This window comes from Pelmatolapia mariae, linkage group LG13 (assembly GCF_036321145.2).
Source record: "Pelmatolapia mariae isolate MD_Pm_ZW linkage group LG13, Pm_UMD_F_2, whole genome shotgun sequence".
Taxonomy (NCBI): domain Eukaryota; kingdom Metazoa; phylum Chordata; class Actinopteri; order Cichliformes; family Cichlidae; genus Pelmatolapia; species Pelmatolapia mariae.
The window spans coordinates 13,893,420-13,914,533 of NC_086238.1; the positions used below are offsets into that span (position 1 = coordinate 13,893,420).

At 38.6% G+C, this 21,114-nt stretch overlaps 2 protein-coding genes across 2 annotated transcripts; both read right to left on the reverse strand.

The window, feature by feature from the left end:
• Positions 1-299: 299 nt before the first annotated feature.
• On the reverse strand, positions 300-15,967 carry col9a1b (collagen, type IX, alpha 1b). The gene is made up of 32 exons (XM_063491971.1): positions 15,779-15,967; positions 15,292-15,354; positions 15,152-15,187; positions 15,007-15,069; positions 14,015-14,068; positions 13,633-13,668; positions 13,445-13,468; positions 13,282-13,335; positions 12,276-12,329; positions 12,055-12,087; positions 11,917-11,973; positions 11,771-11,824; positions 10,195-10,248; positions 10,023-10,076; positions 8,853-8,906; positions 8,136-8,189; positions 7,960-8,013; positions 7,808-7,861; positions 7,639-7,692; positions 7,144-7,188; positions 6,970-7,023; positions 6,837-6,890; positions 6,681-6,734; positions 6,016-6,087; positions 5,810-5,845; positions 5,661-5,705; positions 5,515-5,547; positions 5,249-5,395; positions 3,527-3,581; positions 2,419-2,607; positions 2,220-2,297; positions 300-1,608 (listed from the first exon to the last, which is right to left on the reverse strand). The coding sequence occupies exons 1-32, from the start codon at positions 15,851-15,853 to the stop codon at positions 1,412-1,414; spliced, it is 2,040 nt and encodes a 679-aa protein (XP_063348041.1). The 5' UTR covers positions 15,854-15,967; the 3' UTR covers positions 300-1,411.
• Positions 15,968-16,018: 51 nt separating this feature from the next.
• On the reverse strand, positions 16,019-18,861 carry LOC135933748 (collagen alpha-1(IX) chain-like). Its single transcript, XM_065471900.1, has 6 exons — positions 18,858-18,861; positions 18,308-18,394; positions 17,984-18,116; positions 17,243-17,639; positions 16,291-16,374; positions 16,019-16,066 (listed from the first exon to the last, which is right to left on the reverse strand). Exons 1-6 carry the CDS (start codon positions 18,859-18,861, stop codon positions 16,019-16,021), a joined length of 753 nt encoding a protein of 250 aa, XP_065327972.1.
• Positions 18,862-21,114: the final 2,253 nt, after the last annotated feature.

Genomic DNA, 21,114 nt, shown 5'->3' on the forward strand with positions numbered 1-21,114 from the left:
ATTAATGGCATCTGCCTTACACGTGTGCAATAAATGTTATTCAGTGCGTGACTTCCTTGTATATTCTGCACTTACACTTCTTTTCAATAAAACTTTATTCACAAAACTGAAGCTGTTTGTGTTAATTATTGTTCTTTTGTTTTGGGGGGTGGGGTGGTAGCCAGTTTACTATTTCAACATGTTTTTTTAAATGTGGTAGCATTAATAGCGAGGGATATGTGTAAAACTAGTTTGGAATTGAACTTATTTAAGTAGCTGTGACATCAGAGAAACAACTGAGGCAAACATTGTCACTGCAACATTTATTTAGTAGCTGCTCTGGAGATTTTTGACTATGTTATGAGGAAAAGTGCTTATTTCTTAGAAGAAAATGGAAATTTGTACCTGTGTAACTGGGAAAGCGCCATCTGCTGCAGAGGATCTGGTGATGTGATTGAAAGGTGCAAACAGCTGGCAGATTGTGAGACTGTTTAGTCAGTTGTGACATTTGTATTTTTTTATTTTATTTTTTTAACTCCAAGGTTCTTGGAAAAATGGTTAAGAATCATTTCCTGATACTCTTTACAAAATATCTTTTTATCTTTAATCACACCGGTATACAGAATAAATTAAACACTCCATATGCTGTCCTGTGTATTTCTTACTTTGATGATGGTTTTTCCCTCATCCTTCAAACATACTCCCACATATGCACAGCTGTGCTCTGTTGTCATTCTTTACAATGAGGTAACATCTCACATCAGGGGGTTTGTAGGGAATAGAAGTAACCACTTTTCATTTTTTACAGATTTACACCATACAGCCAGCCTGAAAAGGCAGTCAGAAATGCAAAACTATATATTCAAAAGAGGATATCGGAAAGGTTATCTTTGGAAGATCAGCTCATAGAGACCATGATGGTTTGAAACCCTCAGCTCCCCCACCCCAAAAAAATCCTCATCCTGATTTAATTTAGTTAATTATTTGAGATTTTCTGGGGAAAAGTGGAGGAAAAGGAAGCGCTTTTATTTCGGAAAACTAGTTAAGGGAGACCACAAAAAGAAAATTCAGGCAGAGGTACAAGGAGAGTGGGATAAACAACCATTTCTGGTCATTTTTATATGTCGGAAATGGAAGCACAGTCCTGAATATATCAAAACATCTCTCAGGTAGAAAAAAAACACACCAGAACAGGCTAGATTTTTGCAGCGCATAAAAAAATATAGATATATATGTGTGTGTTTTTTCACGACTCAAAGAGGCTGGCTGCTTCTGATGGAGATGTGGCTGGCACAAAACATGCTCGCAAGACAAGAGGTTAGCGAATCAAAGGCACTGTGCCAGCTAGAGACCCTGGGAAGAAACTGTGAAAAATGCTGTGTGCTCAGGGGAGATAATTCGACAGTCTTTCTGTTCCTTGCCAGAATGTCTCTTAGTTTCCTGCAGGTCCCTTCACATCCAAGGACTGCTGCGCAGCTCCTGCCTGAAGGTTGCAGGCTGATGGGTCACAGTAACCATTAGGACCGGCTGGACCGGGAGGCCCGGGCACACCGAGCTGTCCAGGAATGCCAGGAGGTCCCCTCTGCCCATCCTGACCGTCACGGCCATAGCCAGGCCTTCCCGGTTCCCCTGTGATGACAAAATATGCTTTACTTAGTTGCTGACTTTAACAAACAGGTTAACATTTATCCTTAATGTAACAGCTACACACATGATTTATTATAAAAGACTGTTGGTTGCTGTAATCATTCTTCCGGTCCATACACTCTTTCAAGAAATTCATTTCTTAATGGTTTTTCCAGCGAGCGATAAAAAGCAAAATCCATAAACCTGGTTCTGTGTAAAATGAGGCTAACAGTAAAGCTAACAAATCGCTTGAGCAGTACAAGCTGGCCCAAATGTACTTTTTAGCATCAGGAGTTCTCCTTATTAATAATAAAAAATTACTATAAAGACCAAAACATAGGTAGGGCTCCAGGTGATTTGTGTGGCTAAGACTTCTAATATTAGTTTGAGCATGAACACATTGAACACATTAGTCTATCAGACCAGTGTGTGTGGGTGTCCTCACAGTGGAATTAACAGATCACTTTAGGCTCAGTATGGCCTGGAGAAAATAACGTTTTTCAATAGATTAGATTTAGCAATGTAGGCTTTATTATTTTATTTTTAGGTTGTTTAACTTTTGTAATGTGTAATTGTGCATGATGATAGTCATACAGAGATAAAAATGTACTCACCAGGAAGTCCAGGTGGTCCTGGTTGACCTTTCGGTCCCCGAACAATGATTCCTCTGGACCCTCTGTCTCCCATGTCACCTGTAAGACGTATTATATAATGAATGGATTTATTTACAAAAAACAAAAAGAAAAAAAGAACTGTGCCATTGTTTTGTTTAATGTCTAATTAAAAAGCAAATAAGGAGAGCGCATTCATCACCTTTGGGTCCTTTTGCTCCCATCTGTCCTGGTGGCCCTTTGAGTCCTGGAAGGCCTCTTGAGCCAGCATGCCCGGGGAAGCCGTTGTCTCCTGGAGGACCAGGAGGCCCCGGTGGCCCGGGTTTTCCAGGTAAACCAGCAATGCCAGACTCTGGCCTCCTTAAACTAGCAGCTAACTGAGCCAGCTGTTCTGTGGAAGCGCAACAGAAAGATGATGAACCATTAGATGAAAAACAGTCACCGAATGCTTCTCAACAGCTTCATTTGATAGTTATCAAGGGAACTTTCAATATAACACTTGAGAATAAATCATTTGTCACCAGAAGGCTCATTTCTAAAAACTGATGTCACACTTAGGTCCGAAACAATTCTCGTGTGGCAGCTCTTAAACTTGAGCACTGGACACGATGGAGGTGAAAGTGTGGTCATGATATCCCTCAAGCCTTTCCTGCTTTCAACCTTTTTCCATAGGACACCAGTAAATTGAGCAGAAAGGAGATAATATTCTTTATTTCAAGCAATCAGTGACAGAAAATTTATGTTCATGGTGCAAAGGATCTAATATTAAACTCCCGTGGCTCCCTTCTGCACGGTATTTTGCACTTAAAATTCCAGTTTTCTGGCTCCTGATGAAAATTCATGCTGTAGCTGCTCGACTGCTCTTTTTTTTTTTTTTCTTTCTTTTTTTAAGATTTCCTTCCCAGGCAGACTCTTTGCTTGGAGCAGAGGAGTCTAGGTCTGCTGGAGGTGAAATTAATTTTTCAGCACATCGGGTATAAAATAGTCATGAGGATAGGAGATGAGTTGTGAAGACATAAGAGCAAAAGAATGAAGAGAACAGAGGTTGTGACTTCGGTGAAACATTTCTAAAACTCGGAGGAGGGATCTTTCATCCATCAAATAAACAAAGGCTGAAGCTTATTTCATGTTTTGGCTATGAGACCTTCGCTTTTTCAACTTCAGAGTATTCAGCAACCACCCGGATAAATGAGAAAATGCAGCCGTGGCTCTGTGTGTGGTTGTGTAATGAGGCATTCTGGGACGTATTAAAGTCATGAAATGAGGCACGGGGGAGTGATAAATGGGGTCAAAGGCCTATCTTTTCTTACCTTGCATGACTCGCATGCAAACTTGTTTGATGTGCTGATCACTTGGCTGTTTACCCTAGAAGGGAAGAAGGAAAAAGACGACTTAATAGATTTCATGACAGAGTTTAAGGCATTTAATGCAGAGGCTCAACAGTGAAGCAGACTAGCTTAAAATGAAAGATTATTAAGTCCTCTTTATGTTGAGAAAACACTGCTGTTCTTAGGCTTATATAACAGGATTAACAAACACAAAGTGCACAGCGGTAGAGCAGAATACGAGGCTTACTTTCTCCTCTCTTGAAAAGTTGACATTTGTGGAGATACAAGTGTTCCCCTTACAACCGCGCAAGTGTTGAATTTGAATTTGGGATTTCACTGATCTTGATAAGGAAGCATTCCTTTTGCTCACCTCCCTGTAGAGGGATGCCAGAACACCGGCAAGCCGGGGGCAAGTGGGGATTCACTTCATGCAGACTGAAGTATCAGGTGGGTGCAGAAACTTCTAAGATATCAGTGAAACAGTATTTCAGGAGCATCTTGAATTTTGGAGTTTGGTGTACTCACTGTTGCTATATGACACTCGTCTGTGTTATTATTTATTTTGCAGTATTATAAGTATATCAAAGCCATCAAAATAATAAAAGTGTGTATGGCTGTGATGAACCCTATATTAACTTAAAGCTTTACAATGTGTTTTTTCATTAACCTGTTTATTATTATTCTGAGGAAAAAATATGTGAGATTATATAATCACTTCCTAAATACATTTTTTTAAAAATACATACCTACATGCATAAATTTATTTCTAAAAAATAAATGAATGGCATGATGACGCAGTGCCGTTAGCTCAAAGCAACAAAGCCCGACCCTCAAATCTAGGCCCAGGTACAGTGGCGCTGGGAGGTCAAAAGTATTACGACTTTAAAAAAACATTACCGTGACAGAACAGCTGCAGGCGTGACAAGCTAACAGTAAGCGGCTAATAGAAAGCATGTAGCTACAGTATTTTAATGAATCATGTGAGTAAAACACACAGTACCTACATCTTATTATACCTCACAGCACAAATGAATCCTCCCCTTCTTTTAAGCGTCTCAGTATGGCGTTATTTTTGTGCCACTATTCACATGCTTTCGTTTCTGTCAACTTCTGCATGTCACATTATTCTTTCCTCAGAAACATGCCTGTTTCCACTGTTTCCACTCGCTGTTGTTTTTTTTTAAAGTTGCAGTTCATTTGACCTCTCAGGGCCACCATAAGTCTGTTGCATCTTATATATTTATCATTTGACAGCTTTAAAGTTTTATTCAAGTTATTGAATAGTATTATCTTGTTTTTTAATTCATTTATTAATTATACCTAGAATTCTTTCTGGCTTTTTTTAAAGTAAAACATTAAATATACACTGAAATCATTGCATTATATGCATTAATCGTGGTTTTGTTTTCTAAAGCTGTGGAAAATGTGGCATGTTTGCATACTCTGTAACACATAAGCCAAATCCTTGAATCATTTTAGAAACCACTTGAAGAAACAAATGACAGATAATGAAATTTCAGTTGGGTTCACATCACTTCTGATGAAAACCATTTATATAAGACAAAATTGTTATTTTATGTAGTAAAATGTATTTATTTATGCATTTACAATTTGACTATTTTATTTATTACATTTACAGTTAATTGTAAGCCTTAGGCCCGAGAGTTTGGGTCATGAGTGGTAACTACTTTCTCTTGGACCTACCGCAGGACCCTGAGTTCCTCTGACTCCAGGTGGGCCTCTGTTTCCCTGCATGCCCCGTGGTCCAGGTGTGCCAGGTGGTCCTTCAATGCCAGGCTGTCCTCGACTTCCCTCGGGACCTATTCTGCCAGCCTCACCGGGGTTACCAACCTAAAAAGACAATAGCTTTAGACTAGAAGCATTTTAAAACCTCAGCACATTGTCAGTCACTTGGCACAAAAGGAAAACGGTGATGCTATAAAGGTTAAAAACAACAAATTTAAACTCACTTCTCCTTTAGGTCCAGGTTCTCCCGAGTCACCCTGTGACAAAAATAACAAACACAAATGTTGGAAACATTACAGACGTGCTTTGGTAAGAGTCCACGTGTAAAATATGTCAGATTTATTCTGTTAGTGCTAGTGTAACAACTTACAACATCCCCCTTTTCTCCTGGATTTCCCTCATCACCTTGAACTCCCTGTGAAAACAAAGGAAAAAGTTTTCAAATAATCTATGCAAAGAAACCCATTTGTTATTTAAATTCAGTATTTTCCTGTTAAGAGAGAATTAATTAATTCCTACTTGCTCTCCTTTGGGTCCTGGTTCTCCACGATCTCCCTGTAATTTATAAAAACAGATGAAGACACCGTGCAAAACTCAGAAGTACAAAATATTCCATTTATATACTCTAGAGGGAGCCGATCAGCTGGTTGTTGTTGATTATTCATTCCATTTTTACCTTTTTAGCATTTTTTTAAGCAAATTGTCTGACTGTTTTATTTACTTACCCTTTCTCCTTTTATTCCTGGCAGACCAGGAGGACCTGGGAGACCAGGAAGACCAGGGTCACCTTTGGGTCCCTATAAAAAATAAATATGTACATCGGTGAAGTCGAAACATTTAAGCAAGGATAAAGAAAAAAATGTCCAGCACAGGCCCCCCTGGCACCGTGCTTAGAAGTAACTGTCGTAAAGCTTAGCATTGCTAGTCATTCTCTCCGGCGTGTTTGTGTGTGTGCCATTCTCCCTTTGATCACCGTCCGGCTTTCTGAGGAATGTCAGGAGAACAGAGAGCTCTTTCAGCCCGCTGCTTGGTCTCCCCTTACTGTGAAAATAGACCTTGTGTGAGATCCGGCCTCTATCTATTCTCTGAGACATTCCAGCTAAACAACAGCCAGGACTTTAGAGTCTGAAGTTTCCCTCTTTTTGGTTTCTTTCATTCAAAGTTTTAAAAAATAGATATAGATAATTAAGGAATGTAGTCTGCCAGCTTTTCTACTGATTGCTGTTGTTGTTTGTTGGGGACACATTGGCTGCCAGGCCTTTTAAAGTGATGCATTTTCACAATTAAGGTAAGAATGTAAGCTAATATAAGCTAAAAAGAATAAATGTTTTCCCAATCAAAATGATTCACTTAACAATTACAGTCTAATGAATTTTTCTTTATAACATACCCGGGGACCTGGCTTTCCAGCGGGACCTGCAGGACCTTGCTGTCCTCTATCTCCCTGTAGGTCAAAAAGAAGATAAGAAGATGAAATGGAGTAAAGTTTAAATCTAAAACACAAGCATAACGGAAATTCTTCTTGGGAAAAAAAAAAAACACTTACAGGCTCACCAATGGGCCCGACAGATCCCAGCTCTCCCTGTTCTCCACGCTCACCCTGCAGTAACACGATACAGTGTCATAACAGAGGTGATACTAGCTATACTGATGTTTCCACAATCCCTGTTCATACTTACGGGTTTGCCAGCAGATCCTATTGCTCCAGAAAGGCCTGGGTTACCAGCATCTCCCTATATAGAAACATCAAAGCTTATTTCAGATAATAACAATTTAGGAGAAAAATTTATAAATGAAATCAATTAACAACAGAAAAATCTTTGTTTTTATAATATATTGATCAGGAAAAACACCTTAGGGCCACTTGTGCCTTTTGGTCCAGGTACACCAGGCAAACCCTAAAAACAGAGGACATGCATTTATATACGACACTAGGAAAAGGAAAACTGCTTTCAACCAGAGGAGCAATGTACCATTCTTAAAATGAACATCACCATAACAGTAAGAGAGGATAAAAGCTGGATTAGTGGATATAATTACATTTTGACACAAATAAGAAGATAAGAACTCATAAGGCTTTTGCAATCATTCAAAATTTCAAGATGATTCTCATAAATTCCCTAAACTTGACACATCAAAACTCTGCTCTGGCACTTGTGCCTGAGGATGACAGTAATCACTACCTGACAGCATCGTCCACTATATGCGCACTGTGTAATATCATTATAAGATGCGACCCAACAGTTCTTTACTGAAATGTAAACCCAGAGAAAATAGGTGAGCTTAGATAAACTGTACCTGTTGAAATGACTTAGTTGTGACAGTTTGAGTTCAGAGGTCATACTCACTGGAAGCCCTTGAAGTCCGACCTCTCCAGGGATGCCTGGCTTCCCAACACTTCCCTACAGGGAAACAGAGAAAAGATTAATCTACTAAGAAAAATAGATGTGTACTTTCTATAATATTGCAAGTTATAACACAAGTTATAACTATTAAACAGTGTAATTAATGCTAAACCTTTGCTCCAGGCATTCCAGGAATACCCTCACGACCATCCACACCTGGTAAGCCCTGATGAGAAAGGAGAGAAAGAACAATGCATGGTTTGCTCACAATGTGCACTATCTGATAATTACAGGATTATTTGTCATCACTGATCCAACACTCACAGACTCGCCCTTGGGACCTGGAACGCCTGTGAGTCCTCTTGGTCCTTGAGCACCCTAAACAACAAAGCAACCCAACAGTCAACAGTTTCTACTGGCCGTAAACAAACAGTCTAGTTATTCTTATGTTTTATTTATGAAAATATTCATATCTGTGATGATGAAGTGCTGCTACTTACTTGTTCGCCTTTAGGCCCGGGTTCACCCATAGCACCTCTTTGGCCTACATCCCCCTGAAATAAGTTTGTCAGGTTATATTTACATGTCATCTTTAGTTCAAAGCAATCTTATTTATGTAGCTCCGTTTTACAACAAGTCTGCCCAAGGGACTTATATATAATATAGCAAGGAAAAGACCCCTCAATATTCAGGCAATCTACAACGAGCAAGCATTTAAGGACAATGGTGAGGAAGAATTCCCTTTTAACAGGATGAAACTTAACTAGGGTCAGGAATGGGCAGCTATTTACCACATGAGGGTTAAGAGAAAGAAGAGAGAGAAAAAAGGAAACGAAGAGACCGAGGAGAACAAACAGGACAAAATGCAAACTATGAGAAAGAGTAGACTAAAGGTAATGACATTCAGTAGTTGCATATAAACAAATCAGGAGGGAAAACAGGGGGAGTCCAGAGGAAATGCTCAGTGTTTCATGGGAAGTCCTCCCAGCAGCCTGGGTCTATAGCAGCATAACTAATGAATTGTTCAGGGTCACCTGATCCAATGCTAGCTCTAAGCTTTATTAAAAAGGAGAGATTTAAGCCTAATCATGAAAGGAGAGTGGATACTTGTCTCCCAAACCCAAGTTCAACTTAAGAGGAGCATGAACCTTCTGCCTCTCATTCTAGTTTTGGTAACTTTATGAACCACAAATGTATTTACATTGAAACAAACTTACAGCTGCCCCTGCAACACCCTGTGGACCTGGATCTCCATCAGGACCTCGAGGTCCCTGCCAGAGAACAAAATAGGTATTAATATCATTTAATTACAACACTTTACGAATTAAACATTATTGATCTTGATTATTTTTTTAGTAAAGTCTTTTTACGATATTTTAAGTACAATAAAATACTGTACAGACTATCAAAAAAAAAAACAAGAAAACAATTTAAACACATAATCTTGAATTTTAAATCTAGCTAATGTGTTTGGGAAATGTTGTGGCAGGTCATGTTAACCCTGTCTTGGTTTTATAATGTGGCATATTATAAAACCAACACAGTGTTTTTAATCAGTGACAAGTCTGGACTGCAAGCAGTTAAGCTAGCATCCACAGTCTTTAACTGTGTAGCTATGCTACTGTAAGACATGGGCGTAGTTTGGTATTGTCTTGCTGAAATAAGCAAGACAATACACATAAAATATGATAATATTGATAATAGTAACATATGATATCCTGAAATATAATTTGGCACTAATTGTGCCTTCACAGATCTGCAAGTTACCCATGTCCCATCAATTGTACCCATGTCACACCATTAATACCATAACCAATGCTGGCTTTTGAGCTAAGTGCTAATAACACGCCACACGGTCCTTTTGCTCAGGAATATATTCCAACCACAGGATAGTTATTGATCATTTTGTTTCAAATGAACTGCAATTGAACAACATTTCTGGATCCCTTTTTAGGCTATCTTTTCACTTTGCATTTATGGATGCAAGAAAATAAAATTGTGTTTACTGCCAACTGTTTTCATAAGTGCTTGTGGGTGACTGCAGCATCTACACTATAGAATAATGTCTTTTTATTAATGCAGTGCCCTCAACAATATTATTCAAGACAGGACTCATTCAATTTATGGATCATGTTACTGCTCTTTTGCCAATCAAATAAGTTCATCTCTTTTTAATTGCTCAACTTTTTTTCACTTTATTTGTGACTACTGGTCCATTTTTTAATGAACTCATGGTATCAAATTCAAAATGAACTCATATTTTCTCCAGAACTTATATTTTATCTTTTAAGAATATTTAATTTCAAAATTAGGGTTTATTTAAATGATTTACCAATTACTGTTTACATAGATGGTGTCGTGGGCTTAAAAATGAAAGAAACATTTACCCTCTCTCCCTTTGGGCCCATCATTCCCATAGCTCCACGAATTCCCTGAGGTCCCTGGATCAACAAACAGGTTAAGCAGATGCCTTGTGAGCATATAACAGAACACAAAACAGTAACAAACAAATTGTAACTTGAAAGACTCTTAATTCACTGATTAAGCACCGTATCTCACCCTCGGTCCTTGGGCTCCAACCTCCCCTGGACTTCCCTGCTCGCCCTCCGCGCCCTCGATGAGTGAAAAAAGAAAGAAAATCATTTGAAAAGCAATATTTAGTTAATCAGATGAAATATTGGGCTGCAAATTTAACTACGTTATAAGAGTGTGGGCATACTGTGAACCGTGATGGCACTGGCAACCTATCAGCGTGTTTCTTTTGCAGAAAAAAACAAATTGATGTTGCTCTTATCCACTGTGTGTTAATTAGAAAATGGGGGCAGCCATTCTGAAAAGTGTTTAATACCCACTTCTTAATGGATTGCAAGTGGGGAAACCAGACAAGCATTTAACCGGTCCCCAGCTTTGCAAATTACAAATAATATATTTGCTGCCTCTGTGGTACACCCGAGAAAGCATATCCATTAAGACAGATATTTATCAGGACCAGAGCGGAGCACATTTTCTCTTGTTAAAAAGGGCAATTTATTCTTTTAAATATGCGAATCAAAACCAGCAATTAAAATATGTAAACAATATATGGATGATAATGAAATGTTACATAACAAGCCGAAACTAATGCAGTCAAACAGATCAGCCGCCGCTTTTATTACGAGAGGAATTAGAAGTGCTTGATCAACTACCATCTGATGTAAGATTCAGAATTCATATTCTTCTATTTGGACAATATTCTTACTCTTCAAGAAGAAGATAAAAGTTATCTAGACTGTTAAATCATTCAAAAAATGTCTTGATTTTCTGGTGATTGGATTTTTTTTTGAGTGAATGAAACAATAGTCTTCATGTTGGTGAAGGTTGGAGTCGGGTCATATGTAATATGAAATTTAGATTACCATTGTCTTCTTTGACTTCAAATGTAAATACATCCCATGCTTTTATATAAATAGCATTGTTTTCTACATCATGCCCATTTCTTCCACATAAACGCAACACATACTTATTCTCTACTTCAACATTACTTACCAATATCGTGAGATAATACACTTAAAGCCCCGCACAGTGCTGTTCTGTTGTTAACTGTAAATATCTTTGCGTGTGAGAGTTGTGTGAATTGCAGGCAGGCAAAAGGCATCTCAAATGAAACTTTCAGTGAAGGAGAAAATCACTCTCAGCGAAGGAGTGCAAGCTGACAGTAAATCATATCCTGGCATGGGGGTGATAAAGGGAGATAGCCCCAGACTCATTTCCATTTATATAGTGCGTGGACACATTACAGGGAGAAGCTAGATCTGCTTGAACGTCATTTTGAATAAATCATCGCTCGTGCATGACAAGGAGTCAGAGAAATTACACACAAGCTTGTATCACTTCCTCTTGAAATTGAGCAGCACAAATAATCCTTGTCTAGTGGTGTCGGGAATCAATTTTTTTAAAGTTTAAGTCACGCGTATTTTTTTCCCTGATGTGCAACGTTGTGACAGTTGCGGGGGGAAATTCGATGTTTTCAGTGATTATTTACACAGTTATAGGAGTATAAATTCACTTTGTTTATGTGCCGATTGTTTATATCAGTTCATATGGCTAGACATAGTCGTGGAGTAGATTTCAGTTTGCAAGCATTAACATATTTTACCTTGTGTCCTTGTTTCCCAGGTTCTCCTGCTTCACCCTTTGCACCTTTGTGGCCCTAGAAACAAGGCAGATCTATTAAAAAAAACAACAACACTATTTTGGGATACTAATGTGATTTCAGAGCAAACAAAAGTGACTTCTATTCACCTTCATGCCAGGAAGACCAGGATGTCCCGAGGTCCCAGGTGGACAGGAGTTGGGACACTAAGCAACACAATAAAAGTCAGAAAGTATTCCTAAAAACTAGTGTAAAAACAAAACAAGGAATACGGAAAGTAATTTTACCAGGTCAGTGCTGCCAAGCACTCCAGAAGCACCCTGAAATGGAGTGAAAACTGCAGTTAACATTTTTATAATTCAACATCATCAGTGATTAGAGGAGCTTGTAAATACACTAAAAGAAAGACAGCAGTGTTTATTGATGGCAGCTAACCAATTAAACCTAATGGCTTTAACATGTACTTCTAGAAAGTTTGGAAATTTCATCACATCCTAAAATCACTTACTCTGGGCCCTGCTGGTCCACGAGGTCCCTGTGGCCCTCTCACACCCATGGCCCCCTGGATAAGAGGTGTAAACACATCAAGTCTACACAGGGAAGGTGTACACATGGTGTATATTTGCTAACATGCAAGAGGATAAAAGTACAGCAAGGCATTTCTTGAAGTTTAATCATATGCAAACCAACATTACCATCTTACAATTTGATTTTCAGAATAAAAGATGTGGATTATTATCTACAGAACACTACAAAACTATTAACAGGGATTTTTAAACCACTTTTGACTCTGATTGTGTCAATCATATTGGTATATACAAAATAAACTGTAGCACAGCTGGGTCACAGGAATGTGGATTGATCTTTTTTTTCCCTTTGGATATTTAATGTACTGTTTCATGGGACAAAATATATTTACTGTGATTAGAAATGTATATTATGATTTTTTTAAAAAGGCAAAAGTCCATCTTTGATTGAAAAATATCATTTACATTTTTGGGGGTTGACTTTTTTTTAGCCAAAATAATTATTTGTAGAAAAAAGAAAACTGAATTGATTAGATGATACTTTCAGGTTGGTAACAGTGTGTGTGAGTGTGAATGCATTCTGCATGTGCACATATGTATTTTGTCTCTTTATAGGGGTATTAACACATCGTACCTCTGTCGGTTCACTGACATTACAGGGTGTAGAGATGTACAATGCAACTTTTATATGTTTATGTATTTTTGGTGGTTTACGCATTTGCCTAATAAGCTAAAGACCCCTGGTGAGATCCTGGAAGGATGCAAAAATCCTTTTAAGGATGTATCAGTAAGGGCTGCCAGATCAAACATGTGGAGCTACCTGCTGTGGCTATTTCTTGTGAATAGGGAAATGGCTGTAACAGTAGTTTCTTCTTCTTTTATATTATCAGTTTGTAATCATGGAGGATACTTGTATCCTCTTGTATCCTCCTCACTGTCTCAATAAAAAAAGAACGACAATGGTCCTTTTTCTCTGCCTCTACTCACAGGTGGTCCAGCTTTTCCCAATTCACCCGGAAGTCCTCCAGGTCCCGGTGGCCCCTGCTCACATTTCAGACCATTCAGTATTATTGACACATGTTGAATACAAAATAATTTAAACTTTTAGAATTACAGGAACTTGTATTTGTTGTGTAAACAAATTACTTACAGGGGTTCCATCTGGCCCAACACCCTGAGGAGACGTGCAGTATGATTCAGAGTGATGTACAGGGTTTGGTGAACATAACAATGACTTAAACACTAAAGTTTAGACAGCTTCTATATCATATGACTTCCAGGTGGCCTTGATTGGCTATTTCCTGTGACTGGTAGGGTTCAAGAGGAAATGTTACTTACAGCTGCTCCACGAGGTCCAGGTTTCCCAGGTTCCCCCTAAAAAACAAACATAAACTTCAGAATTAGGTATGAAATTCCATGTTCAGGTAAAACTGAGCTATTTGATCCTGCAAACAGTTCAAATTAACATTCCTTCAGCTCATCACATGACTGAGCTGGGCCCACTCGGCCAAGCAATGTTTAGCCTAATGAGGAAAGATGTTGGGGCTTCGTGCCTCACGGGGATTACACAGAAGACTTGCAGGATTAAGTCTCATTTGTCATGAGGAATTGGTTTATGCACTGCGGCTCTTTCTGCCATGCCAAAAGGCTGGACAGCAGCTTGGCACCATTTCACTGACAGTCTCTGAAGCAGAAAAGCAAAGGCTCATTAGTCACTCACTTTCTGTCCGGGGGGACCGTCAGGCCCAGGATCTCCAATGGGGCCTGTCAAACCCTGCAGAGAAGAGTCATCGAGTGAAATTAACACATCATGGCAAATCTCAAAACAAATCAAGTGCCTGTTTTGCTCTAATATTTGAAAAGACACTTTCAGAATTTAAATACGTTGCTTATGATGTCAAAAGGAAATGCCTTTCACCCCACCATCCCAGTCGATATTTCCAAATTGATCAGCTGATCCCCATATGTTACATCATCAAAATACTTGTGTGGGAGGAATTCTGCTCTATTCTGTCGGACGTGGGAATAACTTGACTTTAACACCCCAGAATTTTAGTTCACGCTTCTCTGCTGCGTCCACAAAAGGGTTTTCAAATTATCGAGCACACAAGAAAATATAAGCGCCAGGTCAGAGGGCAAAACTTTAGGACTGCAACATTCCTCTGGCTCTTTTCAAACACGGCACTGAAAGAAATCATTCCACACTGTTTTGAGAATTTTCAACAGGAGACACCAACAGTGGCCTGCCAACAAAGCTCCTATTGTTTGTCACTTTGGGAGCAGTTTCTATATAGGCAGTGACTTTTTTTTATCTTATATTTTGAATTAAGTAACTGATTTGGTCTGTTTAAACTTCTAAAGTGAAAGTGAATTCACCTAAAGACCAAAATGTAAGCATAATATGGGCTTTTGTGTTTTCCTAACCCACTGTTAAACTCTGAAAGGAACCTAAAACATGCAGGCCGTGATGCGAAGGAAACTGGGACTCGTTCATCCTGTCAAATAAATTCCTCAAATATTTGCACACATGCACTAAGATCCCCTTCTACATCTAAAATTTCAGTGGTCACTCCAAAAGTCTAATGTGCAAACATGACCTATAATGTAGGAGGAACACACCTTGTGGTCCCACCCCCTTTGCAGGTTTCAGGGTTTCTTGATAACTTTATAAAATAATACTGATCCTAATAGTACAAAATATACTTCACTCACATCATTTCCAGGAATTCCAGGTAATCCTCCAGATCCAGGTTTACCTGCATCTCCGTCGGGTCCCTAACAAAGGTTACAGATATTCAGTGAAAAAGACACACAATTGATGCAATTACTTAAATCTGTCACTATATGTAATACTTACAGGAGGACCGTCCTCGCCATCGTCTCCCCTCTCTCCCTGAAACAAAAGAGATTTAATACTTTCAGGGTCCCAAACACTGAACTATTTTTAAAGTGTCTGACAGATTATACTGACAATGGTGAAAAACTATAAGCACTTACAGCAATGCCGTCAATTCCAGGGACACCTGCAGGTCCAGGGGGGCCAGGGGGTCCTTGGTTATTCTATGTATAATGAAATTAATTGTAATGTAATAGGAAAATATCTGATTACGTTTCTGATAAATACCCAACAATTTTGTCCCTCTGACAAAAGCCAATATGAAAAGAGCAAGAACAGGTGCACTGCCATGTTATAGACAGGACTGTCTCTGAAATACTGAAACAGAATTTCGGCTTTAAATTATTCAGTAGCTGACAAAACAAAGAACCAATTTAAATGAAAGCTGAACATCTTGCATTTTCCACAACAGACTGACGCTCAAACAAATTAACTGAAGAAAGAAATCCCAGTCTAAGCATAATTGCAGGTAAATTAACTTTTTGTTTGACATGCATGCTTGCAGAAGAACTTACCAGCACTTCTGCCACATCTGTCTAGAGACATAACAGAGAAAACAGGGAGAGAGAGAAACATAATGAGACTTACTTGAGAGGAGCAAATAAGGACAAGCTGCAAGAGCAGCACCAGAAATGGCCCTTTAATGCGCTGGCCCCCTGTCATGATCTCCCCTGTGCAGGAAAGGTAAAAGTTGTAGTCCTTTCTCTGGGGTTTGTTGGATTGAAGGAGCCCCCTGTAAAACAACCCAACTGACTCTGGCTAGAGCTGTCTAGACAGCCAAAGGTCCCATAGCTTTCAGTGGCTCATGTATATTCATACAATGACCGGTTACAGGAAGTGATTGGAGGGTTTGCAGGGGAACACCACAGGGAGGGGCTACATTGCAGACACTACCAATAGGCAGGATCAGCGGTTTATTTAACCTCTGCTACGACCCAAAATGAATTTTATTCAACATTTAGTGTTACCGTTTATCTTTATATAAGAATGAAAAAATAAAATAAAATTAAAGACACAAAGAGATAATAGTGGTCAGCAACTTGTTCTGTGAAGCGCAAATGGCCCATTCCCCCCTCTTCATTACAACTGATCATTCTTACCGATGCCCAGGCTGGGAGGTCATAACATTCTTCCTTCCGGGCTCGAGTCACATCGCAGTGAATCAGCATTGACTGCAGTTCAAACTAGAGAAATAGGAAAAAAAATACTGTTAATTAGCACAATACCGTGAAAGTACAGTACAGTCTGTGTCCCAAAGGTTAGGCCCTTTAATAATATATCGTCAGTTAGGATAAGACAAAAAATATTTAAAGAATAAAACCAAAAAACTAAAACTATCGAATACGTTCATGCTTATGGACAGGGAGCATATCCGAACATAAACAATTAATAATAATAATAATAATAATAATAATAATAATAATAATAATAATAATAATAATCAGTAAAGTTTGGATGAGGAGACCAAGACTACCAAACAGGATGCTGGAAAACCTTGCTTGCGCCCGGAAGGAAGAACTCCTGTGCATATAAATAAAAGACTGTTTGGGGGGGCGTTTTTGTTGTTGTTTTCATAGTTAAAGCTTTAGCGCTGCAATCACTTGAAAAATATTTAAGTTGTAATGTCACTATATTGAAGTTTATGGGAATAAACGCAAAAGATTTGTACAATCAGAATGAAGACATTTGAAAAAGTGTAGGCCTGGGGTCACGTGGGTGGTCAATCAAAACAGTCCTTAGGCTTTAATTATGAATTCTATTTTTCTATTATAAATAATGAAAAGTCATTATGTATCAGGGAAGTGTGTCTTTTATGTACCTAACAATCTGCCATACTATATTTTGTGTAGCTTGAAGCATAGCCCACAGTAACAAGAAAGAAAGAAAGAAAAGGAAATGATCTGTAATGAAATAAGAAACATTATGAATATATTAGGTCTAAGACCAATTATGGTGTTGAATCCTAAAGTACTGTTCCCTAATATATATGGGTCTGAAAGTGGGCGAATTCCATCAACTTTAGTACTAAATTTAGTCCTAAAAGAGACATACCGGAACTGCTACCACCGGGTTATCCTTGAGCTTTCCTATTAACGTGAAGCCATCAAGGCTGACTTCTAGTCTGGGTGGAATATCCTGAGAATCGATCAGGACACAGTCCACGAAAAGGGCCACAGAGTCCCTGCTGATTTCCAGGAACACTCTGTGCCACTGGTCATTGAAAAGAAACCCCAGGGGGCTGAAAACGACAGTCTGCCTCCCTCCGTTTAGCGCTGTGAAAGTAAACTCCAACGACTTGGATTCCCCGTTGAGTCTGACCGCCATCTGCTCGTCGCCGTTCACATCTTGCATTTGCCAGATATTCCAGTTTTGATTTACGGTGCTGCCACTCATGCGCAGCACTGCCACAAAGGCAAACTCCTCCGGCAATCCAAGCGGATAGGCTGATCTGCAGCATAAAGGGTGCACAGTTATTAAACCCTCAGAATATATATATATATTTTTTCAATTAAAAATCAGCGGATCGATCAGAATGTATGAACTTTCTTGATTTTTTAGACTGTTATTAATGACTCTGTTATAAAATAAAACCTATCGACATTTCTTGCAACACGAAGGTTTTATTCTGTGTGTGATTTGTGTGGAAGTTAAAGATGGGTCACAAAAGGAAAGGGGTGGAGCAAGTAATCGCGCCTTTGATGGTCAGGACCATGGACAGGGTAAACGGCGTTAAACCAGATAAACCACTAGGTGTCGGTGTTCACTCACACATTTCAAAGCACAGCACCTTACCTTGTGTTGATTCTGAAGTTGAATGCTGGGCCTATTTGATAAGCAACATTCTGAGGAGATGGTCCAGCCACCTTTTTCACAGTGCCCCTTCTTGCCAACTCAGCAATGTGGAACTGTGACATGATATAAAATCCTGAAGGACACAAGGGTGGTTAAATATACATCTTATACGGCTTACAATACAATAGTCCTTATTGTTTATATGCTGTTAAAGTGTTCCTTTAATGTCTCTTTACAGAGAAAATGTTGGGGTCATCCTCATTATACACTCTTTTTTTCTTTTCACAATAACATTACTTCATCTGTATTATATTTTTAGTCCACCTGGGAAATGATCCTCCCCAATGCTGATCTGAGGGCACATGGACTGCTGCTCCAAATGAATACCAACTTGAGATGAAAATCTCACAGCTGCAAGAAGGAAAGAGAAAGTAGTCAAAGGGTGTATGTGTGTGTGTGTGTGTGTGTGTGTGTGTGTGTGTGTTTTGTAGGAGGGAATAAAAGCTCAGTGTTTGGAAAGCAGCACCAGTGCCTTGAATAAATATTAGACTATCTCTGGCTGTTTGCCATATTCTCTTTAACACTTCAGTTCTAGATTTGCCTGTTTTTACACATCTGTGCAGAAAGGGTAAGGTTTTCCTCGAGCGTGAAGAGAATCTTTCCTTTTTCTGTTTGCCAACATGAGTCTCAGCATTGCATAAAACACCTCACTCCCCCCAGATGTATAACTCTGGGTTGATGCTGTAGCGTTACACTTATATATATTTGGCAATTTAACATACTTTGAGAATTCAGTGTACATTTGAATCTACATTTATATGTACTTGCACAAAAAATACTCCTAACCAAGTGATGTTAGTGCTTCTACACATACCCATATGCTGGATATATGTCATAAAATATAGATAAGAACAGGATGCGGTAAAGAGGGAAGACATATGGAGAGAGGAAGGAAAACAAATAGTGTAAACCTAATGGGAAAGAAGGTCATGAAATAAGTCAATACATGTCGATTTATTGATTTACTGATACTTATAAAAATAAATGCGGGTGTCCAAGTCTTTTGGCTATAGAAAAGAGCGCTATAAACTCAGACCACACTGTTTAGAGTAACAAAAATGTGACAATTATTTAACATGTTAAGAAGATCATGCAGCTCAGAGAAACAGTCTCAGCAAAGAAGAACAGCTGCCACAAGCACAAACTAATGATTAATATGTGTAGTATGCTGCGGTTGACAGATACCGAACATGACTCATATTTGAGGCGATGCACTGCTCTGGTAATCTTGTTACTTTGTTCCTGTTTTTTCTTTTCTTTTTTAATGAAATGCCAGCTTCATGTGTCATTGATTTATCAGCAATTGCACCATACAGCTCAGAAGATTACTTACTCTGGGAATGAAGTCCAGTGCAGAGGCACAGTGGGATCACATAGCAGCAGCACAATGAATAGAGCAGGATATTTCTGGAAGTTAATCAGAAGAAATCCTTGGTTCAGGTTTCTGACAGCACAGCCAGACACAACTCGTATTATTCTTGCTGTTGCAATTAAGTAAAAAGTTTACCTTTCGATTCCACCCATTTAAAAAAATTACCTGCTGCAGGATTTATTTTCTGATTTTCTTCCAGTAGTGAGCAAAAAAAAATCAAAAAACGCTGAAGTGTTGCTCAGTCAGCAGAAGTAAATAGCTTCGGGTCTCAGTGAGAGGTCTCTTATAAGCTTGGCTTTTGTTATTTATTTGCAGGAGTGAGTCAACAGTCTCTGCAGTGTCAACTTCACCGTTCTCTTGCACCCACCTTGGATTTTATTTTAGGCCTTTAATGTTACTTCAGGCATATATAACCTCAGTATTGTACCCCATTTGTAATTCTATGAGCATCATTGTGTATGCTAAATAAAATGTAGTTGACTATGAAAAAGATCATGTTACCCTGTGGTGACATCATTTCCCCTGAACTTTTGGGACTGCATTCTTTGTGATCTCTGTGGCTGCATGGTATTCAGACGACATTGTTTCCAGTACAGTCCAAACTGAAAATCAAGAGACTCTGACCAGGGAAGTATTCAAGCTGTGTTTGTTCTTAGAAGAAGGCAATAAAGTGCAGGACTTGCATTTTTCACAGTAGTCATAACACCCAGAGCCTAAGAAATGTCTTGTGTGGATTTCTAAGAAACTGGATCTTTTTTTTTTTCAAGATTGCCAGTGATTATGAATAAGAAATGAAACTGTTGATTGTGAATTTGTGTTTCTCCCCCACATTTCCTCCTTCTGTCGTGTCATTTAAAAAAAAAAAAGACTTCTTGAAGTGATATATACTAAGTGAACTCTACACTGATGAGTTAAATTAGATCTGGGCTTGGTGATCAGACCACAGCAGTGATGTGATCTTTTTGGAAGGTAAGAGTCCGAGTTTCTTCTTCTCAGTTTCTTCTTCTCAGAGTCCATGCTTTCTGAGAAGAAGAAACCAAAGCAGCAGAGATAAATAAATTAAACAAATGCATACATAAATCATGTCAGAGACCTTTAGATTCAACCTAATCTGGACTTTTTATTGAATCTAAAGAACAAAAAATCTTCTTTAACATCGAACTAGTGCTTCCACTTAATAATACCACCTGTACCTACAGAGTCCAGCCATGTTTGGTATTCTTGCAGACACAGACTATATGCATATCTTTTTAATCACACTGGCATTTGGTGTTTCACGGGATTTTATATATGAATTATTTCCTTTACCTCTGTATTATATGTAAGTCTGAGTGTGGGGTTGTTTATGTATGTATGTATTTCGGATGGCTTGTTTAAATGTCTTTTTGTACATGTAACTGACCACATTTCCTAAAATGCTTTTATGTCTGCACCTCTATTTGTGACATTGGCTATCAAAAATAAAATGAATTAAATGAAAGTAAACTAAAATAAGTGAATTGGATGTGGTCACAAGAACAATGAACAGGCTTGATTATGACTTAAAAACAAGTGACAGTGTTATGCAAAAGTTCTACAACATAAATAAACATACGTCTTTGGAAAAAAAATCTTTTTCTTCTTCTTATTTTAATTATTATTATTGTGTGCTTGTTGAACTTTTCGGTGTTCCATTTAACGGTAGTAGTTTTGCATGTCA

Coding starts and splice junctions, on each gene's coding strand:
- col9a1b (XM_063491971.1), bottom strand. CDS start 15,853: ATGACAGGGGGCCAGCGCATTAAAGGGCCATTTCTGGTGCTGCTCTTG. Junction 14,069..15,006: donor CTGGAATTCCTGGAAATGAT/GTGAGTGAAGTA, acceptor TCTTCTCTGCAG/GGTTTGACAGGCCCCATTGG. Junction 6,735..6,836: donor TCGGGCCCATTGGTGAGCCT/GTAAGTGTTTTT, acceptor TTTGACCTACAG/GGAGATAGAGGACAGCAAGG.
- LOC135933748 (XM_065471900.1), bottom strand. Junction 18,117..18,307: donor TGGGGAGGATCATTTCCCAG/GTGGACTAAAAA, acceptor TGTGTCCTTCAG/GATTTTATATCATGTCACAG. Junction 16,375..17,242: donor ACCCGGTGGTAGCAGTTCCG/GTATGTCTCTTT, acceptor CTATTTCTCTAG/TTTGAACTGCAGTCAATGCT.